At 31.4% G+C, this 18,607-nt stretch overlaps 1 protein-coding gene across 1 annotated transcript; it reads left to right on the top strand.

The window, feature by feature from the left end:
• The first annotated feature begins 6,021 nt into the window (after positions 1–6,021).
• LOC148619612 (glutamate receptor ionotropic, delta-1-like) lies at positions 6,022–17,650 on the top strand. The gene is made up of 13 exons (XM_088579725.1): positions 6,022–6,096; positions 6,358–6,492; positions 7,150–7,404; positions 7,706–7,872; positions 9,486–9,668; positions 10,189–10,344; positions 11,416–11,631; positions 12,893–12,993; positions 13,200–13,290; positions 14,115–14,457; positions 14,844–15,061; positions 15,985–16,235; positions 16,922–17,650. Exons 1-13 carry the CDS (start codon positions 6,027–6,029, stop codon positions 17,223–17,225), a joined length of 2,490 nt encoding a protein of 829 aa, XP_088435851.1. The 5' UTR covers positions 6,022–6,026; the 3' UTR covers positions 17,226–17,650.
• The last annotated feature ends 957 nt before the right edge of the window (positions 17,651–18,607 follow it).

Genomic DNA, 18,607 nt, shown 5'->3' with positions numbered 1-18,607 from the left:
CAACCTAATGCAGGGAAATAAATACTACAATTTTTCCTGTATCACTGTTGATTGAACGCCGAAAAATACATCTACATATCAGTATGAGTAGTTTGCATCTATATGTTCATAGGTAAATCGGATACAAAACAGAACACCATTTTCCATTTAAATTTCTTAGTAGATTTACAAATAAAATTTCAATCACCAAATACATTTGGATATCAGAGTTTGGTGATATGCTGACATTAAGCATAGCTTGTTTTACAAAGGACAAAGTTCCCATTACAGTTATATATACGAATACGAATCATGTAACAAAATCTTTTCTTTTTGTTTTCTTTCATATTTTTACAATATTTCCCCTTTTGTGTACAGTAAAATATTACCAGAATTAATAATTTCCATTGATAAGTTTTTTTCTTACCAGAATTAATAATTTCCATTCAAATCTGAATAAAAAGGTGTACCAATTAAGAAACTAAATTATATTTTTTTTATAGTTTAAGGAGACTACAATATTAATGATATTGAATTCAGATAAAAAATATTTTGTTCTAGAGAGTGACAGATAAATAAACATTTCTATAAAAAAAAACAACAATAAATCTGTTAATGATCTTGAATGAGGAAATAGTGCATGACATGAGATAAACTAAATGTACTTTAACTTATCTACCTCCTATTTACTAATAAATATTTTAGTCTTTTTAAAGGGGCCCATTGAGGCACAAATTGAAATATAAGTTTTGTGTTTGATTTTTCAAGGTTCTTCATTCTACAGAACAAAGTAAATTAAAATACATGTGTATTTTAATATAGCTCAATGTCTTGGGTAGGCTGTTGCTGGTCTCAAAACTACATTATACACTGGTACAGTGAAATAGTTGCACTTATAGACTCCAGCAACATAAAAAATCATCAGAAATTTAACACAAAACAAGACACAGAGAGGCCAGAAATTCTGACTTGGGAAAGGCTGAAAAAAGGTGACGGGATAAACATATTTTCGTGATCACAACCCTCCAACTTTTAAATCTGTTCACTGTGGTAAAAATATTACAAAATTAAATAAAAAAATAAATAAACCTAAAACTCAGTTCCCGAAGGTCTGAGTCCTTGTTGAAACAGAAATAAAGAAACTGATTATAAGTTGCACAAATGCACCAACAAATGACTATTAGTAGTTACTGACAAACAAGCTCTAGAGCTGTTTAAACCAACAAAAATAAGTCCTCATCGTATGCAGTATCAATCTCAATTCTTCCCATGTGGGTTTGTGAACTAGAGCACATCATATAGAATAATATGGTGAAACGTAACAAATGCACCGGGGTATAACCTAAATACAAAATAATACATACTTTCAGAGATCACCAAAAAGTGTAAAAGCTCTAGAAGGCACGAACAACAAAGTAATATAATCCATGGCAACTTAACGATGGAAGTTCTTTAAAATCAAGCTAAAAAGTAAGATAACAACCCAAAGACACATTAATGACCAACTTCTCCCGACCGTGGACAGGCGGATGAAATCAGCAGTGGAGTTAAACTAGGTTTTGAGGCCTTAACAGACAAACCATAACATTAGTTCAAAAACACACCCAACTCTCTCCATGGAATATCTCAACATGAACTATATGGATAAATGAGATATCTACTTGAAGAGCGCTCACAGTTACTGAAAGCTAGCTCAAAACATATTAGAGAATAATGCTACTATTAACTACAAGCATTAGAAATAATCAGTCATCAGCAATTCCATAGGGTTGGATTTGAAGTAGTAACAAAAAGGTAAGATTTGATGTAATGCAATACTAAAAAAATGACTTATTATTTAAGTAGGGATGCAATAAGGGGTCGAATATCTCTATTGTAAAAACAAGGTAAAAAGAGTAATCAAGGGAACCAAGATCAAAAGAATGCAATCCAGGGACAAAGACACGACATAGAAAAAAATGCACACACATATAACAAAGAACAAAATACAAAATACAAATACAAAATAATACATACAAAGTAACAAAAGTAAATGAGCAATTCGAGCTCCACTACAATCTGGGAGGATAGACCCACAAGGTAGACGAAAAAGGAAAAGAAAACTATGATACGTTGGACAATTTAATTTTCATTGTGTAGATGGATACACCGTAACGATCCACGAGTTCATGATGACGACCATAAAACTTCTGTTGTGATTACTTCAACATTGTAGCAACATAACCCTGTTCCAGAAGCCTAATTGTAAGAAATCTAGCGCAATACAAAAAGTTTGCGAAGATGTGGCAATCTCTGGCATAACGTATGAGTTGTGATATGAAAACTCCATACGCAGGTGCTGAAGGAATATTGCCACAGGTGGAAGGAAAGTTGACAATTCTGAATGAAAAGTCGTATAGTTTGATCAACAGTTTTTCTTTATCATCGATCTCTAAATGTAGGTCAAGATTTGAGGCTGACTTCACAGTGTCTGTAGTATCCTTTATCTCAAATCCTTTTGAGGGTAGATGCGATGTATCAAATCCCCGACACGAGGATTGTTTAACAATAATACGTCATCTATATAGCGGAAACTGAGATTAAATAATGTAGCCAAACGATTTTTTATACCATTTGACAACAATATCATAATTCCATTCCTTACTAGTCTACTCAAGGGTTTTGTCAACATATAATATATATAAGTATTGAGCTTTTCGTGCTTTGTAAAGAATATCACCATTTAATATAGGGTTGGGCGATTCCTGCACATTTTAATTGTTAACAAGTTTATTTGTATTTGGGAATGACTTCCTTGTTTCGGTCGCAAAAAAAAATGTGAATGTTGTTACGAGTTTGTGATCAAAACACTTTTCGATAATTATTTTCAGTAGTATCACAATTTATAATTTTGGGTTACATTTGATGTTTTGTTAAGATATTTATACGCATAAAACATCAAAATCTCACCAAAAAATCGCCTAGGATTTTTTTTAGTTTTCCATGAAATTCTGATATATTCGACTCCACAAGTTGTTACGCGTTGAAAATGTCTCCACTTCGGTATTTGTCGATAGATTGTTTAATTATCATCATCAGAAGCAAACAAAAAACAACAAAAAAAAACAAACTATTTTTCATGTAGGGATTTCCCACAAAAATTTACAACTGCATTGATGAATTCGAATGTACAAGTACATTTTTAATCAGAACGCACTTTTAACCTGGTAATACCGGACAATTGTATGATAAATAATAGTGTATAATTAATAATTGATTTATAAATTTCCAGAGAGATTCTCTAACCTTTGTTTAATTTACTGTCAGTGCTTATGTGATAATAATAAAAATTGATATTATGGCATTAGGTACTTTGGAAGTCCAAAAGAAAATCGATGTTTATATTAACTTGTTGCTTGACTGATTTTTATATTTATCAAAATTTAATACACTTTTTCATATCCTTTTATCTGCTATATATATTTTTTGGAATGATTGTACCCGTTAAGAACACATTGTAAAGAGGATTGGTTTAAAAAAATAAATTCAATTATTTTTTCTCTAAAAATCCATACACAATTTATTTTAACAATAAATGGTAGGATGAACCGATTAATAGGCATGAGATATGTTTCCCTGTTGTATAACTTTCTGATAACGGTTAAACTTTTAACATTTTATGCTACCGGTAAATCCGCTTGGAGCGTTTTTCAAATTGATATGCTCATATTTTAATGTAACGTTAGCTGATGAGGTTAGTTATATAGAAATATATAGAAAGTGTTTATAAAAGACTTTCGCATTCGCCATTTGTCATCTTGTCGAACTGGTTTACGGTTTTATACAAGACAAAGAAATATTTCGGATTTGAAGGCTAAAAGAACAGTAATAGTTATGTGGAAATACGTCTCCGAACACAAAATATCTGAAATACTTCTATGATATAAGTATCATTAAACAATTGTTGTACTAATCGAATTAAGTGTCTGAATCTTACTTCTGTTGGTCCCAATTGACCTCCATATAATTGAGGAACATTTCCAGAACGGAAGTAAATGTGAAATTCGTCTATCAAATTTAGATATGCTGTATACGTGTTTCATTGGGTAAACTCGCATCAACGGCATTAGAATCAAAGATACAGAAATTAATTGCATACAAGACTTTAAGAACTGAAAACCAAAACTATCGAAATATGAAGCCGATTCCATCACCGAGAGGTTCTACAATGTGCAATACAAAGAATGAACATGGGTTGTTTTCCTTCAGTATATTAAGAATTGATATAAAGATTTAAATGAAAATCGGAAGGCAACTGACTTCTTAATTTTTTACTATTCCAAACTCAAAGAAAGTATTAAAAGTCAGTGGTGTCAGTAAACTGACTAGTTTTATCGTAGTTATTTAGTAGGTGTTTACCTTAGTAAGCCAGGAAACCACATTCCTTACGTTAAGAAGCAATCAAGATATTATATTTTATGATAATAAAAAACAAATAGCTTTAATTAGAAATTAAACTCAATGAACGGTAATAACAAAATTACCGATTTGATAAACTAGAAATAGACAAAAAAGGAAGGTTCGTATTATACATACCAATATTAAGGTAGGTTGTACAAATCCGCATTGGTCCTGAATCCTATGGAAATGGTTGCTTTAATTACCGATATTTATTGCTGATATAATTTATAAAATGGGTAGCTCAAGATTCACCGGTCAAAATTGATATATCAGTTGTCAAAACGGTACAGAAAATATGAAAAATCAATATGTAAAATTAAAAAAAAAAATAAATGCACTTAAAATACAAGTAAAACAAAGGAGACCCCCATTTCAAAATAAATCTTGAACTTTATGGTTTTGAAAATCCATAATCTATAATGTATCAGAAACAGAATATTTCTGAAGAAGATCGTGATATCGGAAATAAACATTTTAGGAAACGTAGAAGATATTTTTATAACTTTGGTGCAACAACCTGTTTCCCAAGCATTAAGAGATCAGAATAATGGTTACTAGCATTGACATACCTTAATACCTCAATATGTAATACTATATCCATGGGAAGATGGAATATTAGTAATTACTGAACAAAAAGGGGAAATTTATCACTTAAGATCAAAATCGTCTCGTTTGTCATATACTTTTTCGCTCAATTTCAATGATTCATATAAATACATAAACGGATCGGGTAGGAGATCGGTACATTTAGCGCACATTGGAATGTCGATAGCGTATTAAAAGAGTGTCCCTACATAAGGCAGAAACCCTTGCATAGAGACCCCCTATTGCCCCGTATAGAAGATCTTGTCTTTTTGAGCTGAAATGGTTAAATATACAGAATCGTAACATATATAACAAAGTTGTAGGAACAACCATTATTGGAGTTCATTACTTTGTGGATTATTTATTAACCTGATACTTCATAACCTGAAGGCATACCGTCATTTGATATGTAATTTAATGTGATGATGTAATGATTTGAAGATCATGTTTAAAGAGTTGCCCATATCACAAATACTTAGTACTTTATTTTAGTATTTGTTCGTTTCATAGCATGTTTACCTACTAAAATATTATTGTATATATCAAATTATGTCTTATGAGTTCGTATATTCATAGAATCTGATAACTTGTTCTGTACTACCATTAACGTTGTTGCTGTGTTCCATGCATCAACGATTACTGTTGATAGTGTTGGGAAGTGTAAATAGTATTATGACTATTGTAGGTCAGTGCCATGCCTAAAGGATCTATAGCATCATTAGACTCTGATCGTGTTTGGTCGTTTATAATTTTTCTATAACTGTTGTAGATTTATTTAACTGATATCATCATTAAATAATTTACCATGGATCCCTTTGTTTTAAATTGCATGTATTCATTCTTTTTTATATTTCTACAAACAATAAACAGACAAATATCGGTAGATACAGATATAAGACGGCATTAATACTCCCCAGTCTTGAAGTCATTTGATTCTTATTCAAACAATAATATCGATTACAGTTCAATGCTCAATGTCAATTTATATATGTTTCAATTCATATTATTTCAGATCAATTATAATGGAGGTATTCCTTCTTACTGTGGTAGCAATACGTTTAGGAGTAGTCTTTGCTGGTACATATAAAGTTGGTAAGTCTTAGATTTGATGTTAAAAGTGTGGTATTTACACACAAAAAAAATAAACATTTCGATTGGAAATTATTTTAATGTTAGCTCTATTAAAGTGAAAGGAATATGAAACAATAAAGATTTTCTTTTTTTTTTTTTTTTGATAAATGCTATATTTGATGAAAACTTTTAATGAAAGTGTAATATAGTTCAAATTATTATTTTTTTCCATTTTGAACAATAACACATAGAGATAGTTTTTAAAAGCTTACTTTAATATAGGTATTTTGGTGGACGAAACACATTGGATAGAATCTGATAAGGTCATAAATGACATTACAACTAGTGGTTCGACTACCGTAAACTTTACAATTCATAGATTTGCTGATGGTAATGGACTGGAAGCATCAAAAACAGGTAACACAGGGCAATGTCATATTTCTTCAGGTTATGCAATCACATAAACGGTCTTTAATTGTAAGCTTTAGTCTATGCGGACAAAAACTTAATTTGTGCATTGATTATGAGAAAAAAATATCATTATACTTTTTTTTCATCCGTATGACTATTTTATAACAGCTGTAATTCCAAACATTTTAAATTATTCAAATTCATTTATATGGGACAAGATTGAGGCAATAGTTTTTAATTAAAGAATATTACGATGTTATATATATTAGATACACAGATGAACTGCTGTCTTTGCTCTTTTTTTAAAAAAATTATATGCACTTTTGTTGGGAAACTGAAAAGACTTTAACATTTATTATATTAAGATTAATATATCATAACGGTAATCAAAACGAATATAATTATTGATCTAAGAAGCTGTAATATCCTGATTTCAGTCTGACAGGAAGTTACTTTGTAAGATACCGAGTAAGAATCTTTATTAGTTTCGTATTTGTGACAAAAACAAAATGTTGATCTATTTATAGATCATATCATACAATTTTGTTGACTTATGAAGAAAATGCAATCCTAATTGATGTAAAATTGTAAAATGCCCATATATTCCACTTCGTTTGGATTTCACCTGCTTCAAATTATCATTTACTTTAATATCTTTTTCAGTATGCAACCTTTTGGAGCAAGGTTACTCGGGTTTCCTGTCTTTTGTGGATTGTCCGACTGCATCTGTTTTAGACTGGCAAACAAAATCAAGAGACGTTCCTCACGTAATGTTTATAAGTACATTATGCAACAGCGAATTGTCTGAATTTTCGTTCAAGTTTATTTCTGCTTGTGACAGGATTAATGATGCTTTAAAGGACATAGTTTCAAAGCAACCAACTTTAGAATTTACAATACTCTATGATAACGTTTTAAGTAAGTATTTAAGGTTAACTAAAATGTTATATATTATAGGTAATCATCAAAAAGTGGATTTCTAAAACGCTTCATTATCAAGATAATACATGCTATGGACATTCATATATCTATAATTTGTCAATATGCAAGTAGGTTAAGTCCAGTCTGCAGAGAATTTTCATTAAGTTCATAAATTCAACGCATTGTCTGTTTACCTCTAACCGCCAAAATTGCTACCCACGAAAATAAATGAACCATAGTATATATATATAACATGTTCTTCATGAATTGATTTCACGTACAACCATTTCTTTTCCAGACAATGCCTGTTTACAAAATTTATTGAGCAGATTATCAAAGATTCCTGCGTCATCAAGAGTTCTAAATATACAGAAAGATATACGACTTGAACTAGCCTACAGATACCAAATGAAACATTTCATACTAATTGCAACACCAGAGACTGTCAACAAAACGCTTATAATGGTAAACTTAATATTGTAAAATATTAAATTTTGTTTTGATAGTGTGTCCATGCAGTGAAAAAAAATACAACCAAGATAACGACTGACATAGTGTTTAATATTACAAAAGTTAATGTCATCTTAATGTTTCAATCTAGTACCTTAAATTCAATAAGGGGACATTTGGACGAAAACGTCCAGTTAAGTACCAGTCCATATAAAATGCAGGCACTATGCATTAATGATGTGATTCGTGGTGAAGAAAACAATGCTTTTTCAATCTACATAATTATGCTAATTTTTTTTACGTAACAGTTGTCCTTTTCATATTCAGATCTATACTTTTGTCTGCAAAACGTTTTACATCCAATTCTTATTATCAGAGGTAGACGCAGAAAATAGTAGCAGTGGAAAGACCTATACTGCTACCACACTCTCCAAAGAAGAGATTGTGGAAAACCATAAATCTGTGCTATCCTCTTTTGGTCTATCTACCAAGGACGATGATTGTGATTTACCATCTATGTACTGGATTCCTAAACTCCACAAGAATCCACACAAACAACGTTTCATAGCTGGATCTGTATAAAATGTACCACCAAACCTCGTTCAAAACTTTTAACTTCTATACTCACAACCGTCAAAGAGGGTCTGCAGTCGTACCGCAACACTTGTTACTCCCGTAGTGGTATTAATTCACTCTGCATCCTGAAAAATTCGAAAGATCTTTTGGAAACAATTAGTTCAAACTATTATCTGAATATAATAGCATTAAAACCTATGATTTTTCAACACTGTATACTTCTATTCCCCATACTCAATTAAAATCCCGACTTAAAAACATTTTACATCGTTGTTTTTCAAAAAAAGATGGTACACCTAGACACCTAGATGCTGGAATTTTTAATCGACAACATATTTGTACAGTGTGATGGACGTGTTTTCCAACAAAGATTGGCATTCCAATGGGAACAAATTGTGTTCCTACTCCTTCACTCTTATGAGGCAACTCGGCGGGTGTTTCTATAAAAGCGGAGGACGCTTACCCTACCGGTGCACCTGGTCCATGCTCCCAGTTTTTAGTGGTGTCCGAGTTGCTCATTTGCTTTTGTTACTTTGTATGTATGATTTCAGGTACTGTATGTTCTTTGTTGCGTATGTCTGTTTTCCATGTCGGGTATTTGTCCCTGGATTACATTCTTTTGATTACCGCTATAACCTTGGTTTCCTTGATTACTCTTTGAGAAAATTATACATTTACCTCGCACTAAAATCAACCAAATCGAGCAAAATCAAGAACGCCAACTCTTGCATAGTGTTAATTTCATGTACAATTAATATATATTTTATCTCAAAAAGCGCAACACCCAAAAGAAAACTCTGACTAATTATGTGATCTGAATACGAAATAAAAGTGAATTTGGTGGGTTTTTACACTAATTTAAATTTGCCTTTACATGTACATGTACAACCCTTTCCATCCTGTTTCTACAGGTTTGTTTGTTTGTTTGCTTTTTGTTTTCCTTCAGGTTACCATTAACAGAATATTCTTTTATCAAAATAAATAGACAAACTATGTTGACTCACTCAAAAAATATATTATAAGACACATTCAGTTAATGTGTTTTTTTACAGGCAGAGTCACTAGGCTTACTGTCTCAAAACTGCTCATGGGTGATTTACACAAAAGAATTGTTGCTTCCTTTTAATTTCACGGGATTAAACGATGGAAGAATATCATTTGTTAGACCAAACCTTCCAGGAATGACAGAAAATGGTATTTGTACTTCCTCGTGGCTAATGAAAAACTCATTGAGCGTAAGTTCTTGACAAATTGACAAATGTTTCAAGCAAATTTATTTCCGCGGATCACAGTAACAAATTCTATATAGAACTCAATTGGCCGAATGATACCACATTTTCATTTTTTTAGCCAAAAAAAAAAGTTTAGGTAATGCAACAAAATTTGGTCAAATATTTTATTTAGAGCTATCATTCCAATTTTAAAAATAATAGAATATATCACCACACAAAAACAATGAACATTAAACTAGAATAAAAGTGGCAAAATTAAGAATATCAAACCTTTTTTATCAATTTACTTTTGTTACTTTGTATGTATTATTTTAGTTACTTTATGTACTTTGTTGTGTTTGTATGGTTTCCATGTCTGGTCTTTGCCCCTGGATTACATTGTTTTGATTTCTGCTAGAATCTTGGTTCCCTTGGTTACTCTTTAAAATATGTTATATTTATTTGATTAATGTATGGTTATTTCAGCTAATGCGCCATATTTCTATTGTTATATCTCGCTATTTATTTTGTTTAAACTGTTTAGATTATTGAAGCATTTGTAGAAGACGGAAAGGGAGCGTTTGTTAAAGCTTTTATCAATCTTGAAAGCATGTATGGAAGTATGACTGGTAATGTGAAGTGTAGAAACATTTCTTCTGTTCTTGGTCACGGAAAAACTCTCAGAGATGAACTATTGAAGGTATATTGTTTACAATGTTTACACATACTACAAAATTTATCCTGTTGATTTGTAAGGTAGAAATAATTCTTCAGTTCCTGAAAACATGATAAATCCCAGAAATGATTAGAGGCACACATTTAAAAATGTAAACAAAACATGAAACTTCACGTTTTTCAAAACTAATTTCCTCGAAATATTTTACATATAAAATCATGAGCGTATTAATTTAATAGAAACAGTTTAAAGATACTGTTTGGAACAAAAGTCAGTTCTGGTTCCTAAAACTCAAGCAGATACCGAACATACAACCTAGACGAGGTCAGGGACGCTTTCAATTATACGCTTCGTACCATTTGAATAAGAGATTTGTGTTTCATTAATGGTTGGTGCCTAGTCGTTCTTCTCCCGTTTATAGGAACCGGAAGTAGAATTAGTGAAAGTTAGTTCATATCAATAAATGAAGAACAATCCATGTTTATCGGTTATTGCTCTTTCATGTGTAGAATAACATTACAAGCATACCATTGGAACCGATCTGAAATAGTACATTGGATTTCAATTTAATCAGAACATTTGATTATTATCTAATTCCATGCCAAACACAACTAGGGAATGAAATCGACGGTATCAAGGAAAAGTAACATGCAAATCAGGCATCAATTGTCATGCTAATTTTCCTCAAATAATAGATTTCTGGTAAATATTTTGTTGGTTACGTGGAACTTAAATGTTTCATTTTGTTTGTTCTGCTTATTTGATAAGTCTTAAATACATATGTATCTTATGTTTTTGAAAGGTTAAACACGAAAACATATCATTATGATTATAAACAGTTCATTGAAGAAATAAAACAGTTCTTATTTCAGTTGGAATCGAAAGCCTTATTTATCTATTAGTTTTTCATTTTCTTTTATAAGCCGTTAACCGGTGCCTTGAATTGATTATTTCGTGTTTTCTTATTTTCAACTTGAAGGCGTTATTTCTAACCCACGTTTAAAGCAAATATCCAACAGAATCACTAGCATGTGAAACAAAAAGTATATGTCTTGACATATTCAAAATAATTTGTTTTATTTATATTTATGTTAGGTTTCATTTACTGGTAATACTGGGCACATTGGATGGTCAAGTGATTTATCTCCTGAAACAACAAATTACCAAATATGTAGTGTAGAGAATAATAAAACGACGTATAAATATATGGGATACTGGGAAAACAATAAACGACTTCGACTGAATAACAACCTATTTGCCAATGACTTCACAGATTTTGGAAATGATACACTCACTATAGCAACAAAACATGTATGACTACTCATTTCAATTTTGTATCTTTCATCTTTAAATGATTACTCAAAATAACATAACCTTGGTCAATGTGATAGAAACATCTTTTTTTCTTGAATTTTGCTTTGTTTGTTTTTGTTTGTTTTTGTTTTTTGGTTTTGTTTTTGTTTTGTTTTTTTTTTCATATTTAAAAAGAAATGCTCAAAATTATTATCATAATAACAACTGATCATCTAGAAATTAAACAGTGTAAATCATTATCAAATTGCTTTACTGTTAATTGTTACTTTAACATTATTGCCGATAGCATTCAAGAACAGTCAAGTATCCTAAAATCACAGTAGTATCTAAGGCCGCCATTATGATAACATTCGGTGTGTTTACGTCCCCAATAAGATAAGATATTTTATTTAGGTCATAGTTAAATTCGATGATATTATACCGATTATAACACGTATACCCTGAAGTCTATTTCTAGAAATGAAGAAAAAGCGTACTTTTCCGTTGATCTGCTCTGAACTGCATTCCTAGTTTTTTATTGAAGTTTTTATGTGATTGTCTCTTTTTTTTTTGTCTTTTTTTATTATTGTCTTAATAATTTGTTTCTTAGCCCTCCATTTTAGTCGAAAGGCTTGTACCAAGTACGGACTATCGCAAATGTTTCCAATTTCACTGTGCCTTGACATTATCATTTTTTATATGAACTATTTCGTTTTATTGTTGTTTTTTCCTACCACTTTCCCAAGTTAGGCAGAGTATTGAGCATTCACAAACATGTTTAACCCCAACACTTTATACATTATGTGCCTGTCCCAAGCCAGAAACGTTGTTGTTGTTATTTTTATGTCCATTATTATTCATTTAACTTTAAAAGTTTGAGTTGATTTTCGTATATCATGAGTAGTTTCATATCATTTAATTTTGTGCTGTTTACAGCTTGCTTTATTGTTTGGGTTTGCCCATCTTGGAAGACCAGGTGGTGAGCTGTATACTTTAGTTGCTCGTTTCTTGGCATTTGGAGGATGACTATCCCTTTGACAATCATACAACATACCCTATTTCAAAGTTTCCCATTTGACCCTTCCGTTGACTATAACCTAGAGTTAAACAGTTCGGTAGTTTTATTATGACACCTTTCTGTCACGAGTTTGAGAAGTAGATTTTGCTTTATCGAGTTTCTTTCTTTTTTTTTCTATGAGCTACATATACAAATTCATCTTGTAAGCATTTTTAAATGAATTAACCACTAATGTCTATGCATCCAACTGTTTCATTGTAGCTGGAACCATTTGTTATATTTACTGACCATAATGGTACCATTGAATATTCTGGATTTTGTTTTGATATTTTGAACGAACTTGCTCGGCACTTTAAATTCAAGTAAGTTTACCTGAATATTGGTCATTTCATTTTACTTTTAAAAATTATTTGTTGAATATAGATATGGCAATAATTTTGCTTTGAATCAGGATCAATTTAAGAGTAAATCTTATTTATTTTAATACTAGTCTAGTTTCATATCTAATTTCATTGCTTCGGGGTCACGAAGTTAATTTCCAATTAACATGGCAATATGTCTTTTGAAGGTATAAAATTATTGAGCCCCCTGATGGAATGTATGGTGGATTAAACAGTGATGGAACATGGAATGGTATGGTTGGAATGGTGATGCGTGGGGTAATGTTTATTTTGTTACTTAACATTGTTGTTTATTACAAATATAAATGATAAAATATAAAATTTATCTAGTTTTTAAAGTACATGATCTAAATGTCTCATTATTGATAACAGTAGTATGAAGGCAATACTTTACCATTTCCTTTGAAGACATTAATGAATAGGCTAAAGATCGGAGAAGCAATATTAAAATGTCATAATGAATTGGTAATGTTAAATGATATAAATATTGTGATTTATATTGCTGAAAATGTTATAACTAAGTACTGTTTGTGTAACAGAATACTTCATACCATGGGATTTAGTCTTCTATCTTCCTCCATGTGATATAGAACGAAGACACTGGACATGATAAAAAAAACTTTTTGGAAAAAACCAAACTATTACGCTAACTACTAGGTCTTATCATAAACTAAATGGAGTAAAATGGATATGTTTCTAGATATATATTTCCATACATATCTACAGAGAAGATTCGGCCAAAATTGTCTAACAGTTATATAAAATTTAATAACTGAGAAGGTTGCTGAATCTTGTTCTTTTTGTAGTTTATGTACTCGTTTAGTTTTGATTTTCGTTGTTTGTTTGTGTGTGTTTATTTTTCACTCCTCTAACTTTTGGAGTTTGGGTATTACTTAAACGGAAGCTACCACTGATTATACTTTCAATAGGAAATTCAGTGAAACTCATACACCGAACTCCTCTTGACTTTAACATTTGTTCTATTTAAAGAGATGTTCGACTACATTTCATTTCGTAGAAAGTGTTTGGTTTTCGGATAATTCAGGAATCAATTAGGACTGCTTTAACTGTTTATTTTTCAGGATGTTGATTTTGCCATCGGACCATTTACTATTACTTCTATTAGGGAGACAGTAATTGATTTTACGGTCCCTTACACTGAGGATGGAGTTGGCATTTTGACCAAGCGACCAAATGATGAACCAAACAAAATTTTCAAAATGTTCAAACCGTTTTCACTGGAGGTTTGGTGTTATATCGGTGTCGCTATAATAGTTGTAGGTTTACTTTTGTGTCTGATAGGATATTTTAACCCATCTGTTAAGAAGGCCCACGAATCACCACAATCATCCCCAGAGCATCATCTCAATCAGAGAAGTCTGAAAGAAACAACCTGGCTTATTTATGGATCCTTCTTAGAGCAAGGTACATTAATCCAAATATACTTTTGAAGGTATCGTTGATCTTCATATCCACATATCTTGATTTTTCCCCACTATTTAATTCAATTCAATGTTCATAGTTGAAATTTTATATGTTCTTTTTATTTGGAACTTCATGTTTTCTTCATTGTCAATAAGATCATCTAAATGCATGTTAACAATAAATTTCGGGATTATGATCTATGTATTTGATATAACGTTGTGGATGAGAGATTACTCTTTGAAACACTTAAATAGCATATCAGAATTAGCAATGTTGGAATGAGTGGTATTTTTGTATTCTTAACGTTATTCTTATTTTTACAATTAGAAAGTATCTTATAAGATGCTGTTTGTCTACCGTAAACAAATGACATATCTTTGATACAGGAATAGATCCAAGACCAACAACGTTTTCTGGGCGATCAATGTTAGGGTTTTGGTGGGTCTTTACTATATTGATGACGTCGACATATACAGCAAATCTAGCAGCTGTTTTAACTGTCAGTATCCCGGAACAACCAATTAACAGCCTAAATGAACTCGTCTCGCAAAGTGACATCAGTCCTTTGGTCAAATCTGGAACGAATATCCACACACTTTTCATGGTAATTTTACTTTTAACTTTAATTTTCTCTTGAGATGATTTTGTACGTTTTGCCTATTTTACAAAAGATCTTATGATGATAAGGTAGAAGCCTGAATACTAACATAGAGAAAGTCCATTAGTACATTTTCATGTCAAACATCTAGTTTACAAATATAAGCATTGACATTGATATCCTTTTCAAAAATGTTTTCTGTGTTCTTTGGCCTTTAAGAACTAGTGTTAGCCAAAAAACTGCTTTACAGTCAAGTATTCGCAAAATAAATAAGAAAGATATTTTAAATCATTTATCATATCAAAGTACAAAAGTGTATAGATATTTCGTCACATGAACCTTTAAATGGGGACGGAAAGTGCACCTTGAAGTCAGCCTTATATCTTGACCTATTCAAAGGTCAAAGAGCAAAGGAAAAGGAAAAGGAAAACATGGCCAAACAACATGACAAATGGGGTGACTTCTCATTCCGTATTGTCGTTACAACGACGTACAGACTTTTTGTTACCGTGCTAGACTTCGTGCAATAAGGCTTCTGGAGCAGGATTAAATTGCTACAAGATAAAAGCTATCACTAAGAAAGTTTTTTTCTTGTATTCATGTACTCGTCGGTCGTTACGGTACATCCATATGCACGATGTAAATCGATTTGTTCACCGTTTCATAGTTTTCTTACATTTTTCGTCTACCCCAGAAAACGTAATAAATCATAAGGGCGTGTGAATTCTTCTATTTCATTCTGTTATCAGCTCTTACAATGCTCCTAAAAGAAGAACAACTAGAAATAAACGTAAAACTCATTTTAAGGTATGTAATTCAAATTATCAAAACCTATGTAATCCGTAAAGTTCTGTTGAAGAAACATATTTTTTTCTGTTTTTTTTTCATGCCTATATTTAGAAAAAATAAAACATATTTGATCTTTTCAGACTTCACAGGCCGGAATTTATCGTCAAGTATGGGAGATGATGGGAAGAATGCCGAAGGTGACATCAAATTTAGAGGCTCTAGAAATAGTGAAGAAAGGAGAACATGCATTCATGACCGATATATCTCAGTTAGAATACATAGTTAGACAAGAATGTGAAGCCTATCTTCTGGCTGATGAAATTTTCAACAATGCAGGCCTTGGATTCGTACTTCCTGAAAACGCAATTTTCAAAGATGCTTTCAACTTAAAGTAAGTCAGGCATCAAAAGTATAAAATCCTCAATTATTTTTGTTTTAAATTTAAACCGTATGTAAATCTAAACCATTGGCAAAGAAAGAACACCCGTACTTAAAATTATAAACAAAAATTTAGATGAAAATTAATTTTCCTATTCATCTACACGGAATACAATGCATGTATTGAAAACATCTAGAACGGTCTACACCTTCGTCATATGAACTATGAATTTATTTTATGGTGCATTTACTACTTTACTTATTAGATATTGGTAAATTACACTAAGTTAAGGTAAAATCCAAAATAACAAATTAAGCACAATTATAATTAAAGTAACTACAAACGAATAACAATTCCTCTTGATTTATTGTTTTACAATACTGTAAGAATCGGATACTCCCAATATGAATAGATACCACATGCAGATTAATGCATACAGAAAATTTATATCATGAAGCTTCATATTGCATTAAAGATGTCGCATGTGTCTGATTTTAACACACTGAGAACAATTTAAACGATTAAAACTAAATATGAAATACTTCGTTTTGAAATGTCATAAAAATATCGTTTCATTCCAGAATAAACAATACATGTATTAAAATAAAAATCATCATTAGGCGTCGATCTTTCTAAAAGCATGTACCCATACTCATCATAGTCATAAGCAGATCCCCAAATATGTTATTTTATTGCAGTATAATGAAAATGCAGGAGGCCGGAATGACAGAACGTTGGAAAGAGGAATGGTGGCCTACTATTGATTCTTGTTCACTTAATTCACGTACGAGCGGAGCCCAATCACTAGGCATGGATAGTCTGGCTGGACTTTTTTATGTATACATCGGCATAGCAGGCATTTCTATATTAGTATTTATTCTAAATCTACTTTACACTAAAATGCTTGCGGCGAAGGTACACCCGTACCTATTGAACTTTTCCACGATTATTCGAAGTAGGTCTCCAACTCAGACAAAATTATTGACCAGTACGGACAAATAGTTACTGGTCTAGTTATTGGTTAAGTGAAAGAAAAAAAATTAATTTAAACTACCTATTTTCTATTATGGTTTGACTTTTCTGTTATTGTTGTTTAATTATTGCATTTGTTTGAAATAAAATGCATGTTTTGCTAAAGTGTTGATTCATTAACCTGATCTGATTTTTTTTTCGAGCTAAACATCGACCAAAAATGAATAAATGTTCGACACTGCATAGCAATTTCACTCATATTGAAATAAGAATGCTGCTTAATAAATTTGTTTTTCCTGTATGATCTCGACAAATATGTATTTGATGTATTTAGATGTATTCGGTAACCTTAACAGGAAAATGCTCCATTTACACCTGTTGACTGTTAATATAGTCAGAGCCATAGTTTGTTTACTCTGTATGAGTTACAATTATGAATAAATGAGGAAAGTTGATTCATTTATTTTTAATTTCTAACTTTACACAAACCTTGGGAAAATACAATTCAAATATGACGCATATCATATACGTTGGATGATCACTGTAAAGTGTTTGGAGAATACTGCTCAGTACAGTATTTTATTGAAATTACAAACCTTCAAGATTAATGAAATGAACGTGAACAGCGTAGGTTGATGCAATTTCAAGTTCTTCTTAATTATACTTAAATGTGCGAAATCTTCATGTACCAAATTCGGTATAACTATTCACCAATCTTTGATCTATTTCTATCAGGCAAATCATGATGGTTTTGATTTTCATCGACTTCGTGAATAATGTAAACAAATATTGCTGATGAGTTAAATGTACCTACCAACGGGCTGAAAGAAGGGTACAATATACTAATGTTGATTTCATTTAGAATGACATGTAGGAGAGAGTAATCAAGGGAACCAAGATTCTAGTGGAAGTCAAAAGAATGTAATCCAGGGACAAAGACCAGACATGGAAAACAGACATACAAAACAAAGAACATAAATTAACTAAAATTATAAATACAAAGTAACAAAAGCAAATGAGCAACTCGGACTCCACTAAAAACTGGAAGCATGGACCAGGTGCACCGGTAAGGTAAGCGTCCTCTGCTTTTCTAGAAACATAAGAAGGATACAATATGCGAATGTTGATTTCATTTAGAATAACATGTAGGACGTGACAATAATTCGAAATTTAGAAATAAACGACTTTTTGTACTTCATAAAACAGCATCTAGTTATATTGGTCCAATAGATCGATCTAAAGGTATTTCAGTAATAAAAAGACTCGAGTAGTTACTATTTTCTTCGTATTTTTAAAGAGTTTTAGCTATATAGAATATTTCAATAATAAAGAAAGGAGTTCTGACGTAAGATGTCTATTGTCACCCTTTATTAATTTTTCTAAAATGTAACACTGAAACACGTGAATATCGT

The sequence above is a fragment of the Perna viridis genome, chromosome 4, assembly GCF_037379345.1.
Source record: "Perna viridis isolate PV_CMFRI_1.1 ecotype Kerala chromosome 4, ASM3737934v1, whole genome shotgun sequence".
NCBI classification, from domain to species: Eukaryota; Metazoa; Mollusca; class Bivalvia; order Mytilida; family Mytilidae; genus Perna; species Perna viridis.
Note: the sequence above shows the minus strand (reverse complement) of the source record. Positions and strands in the feature narration are given on the sequence as shown.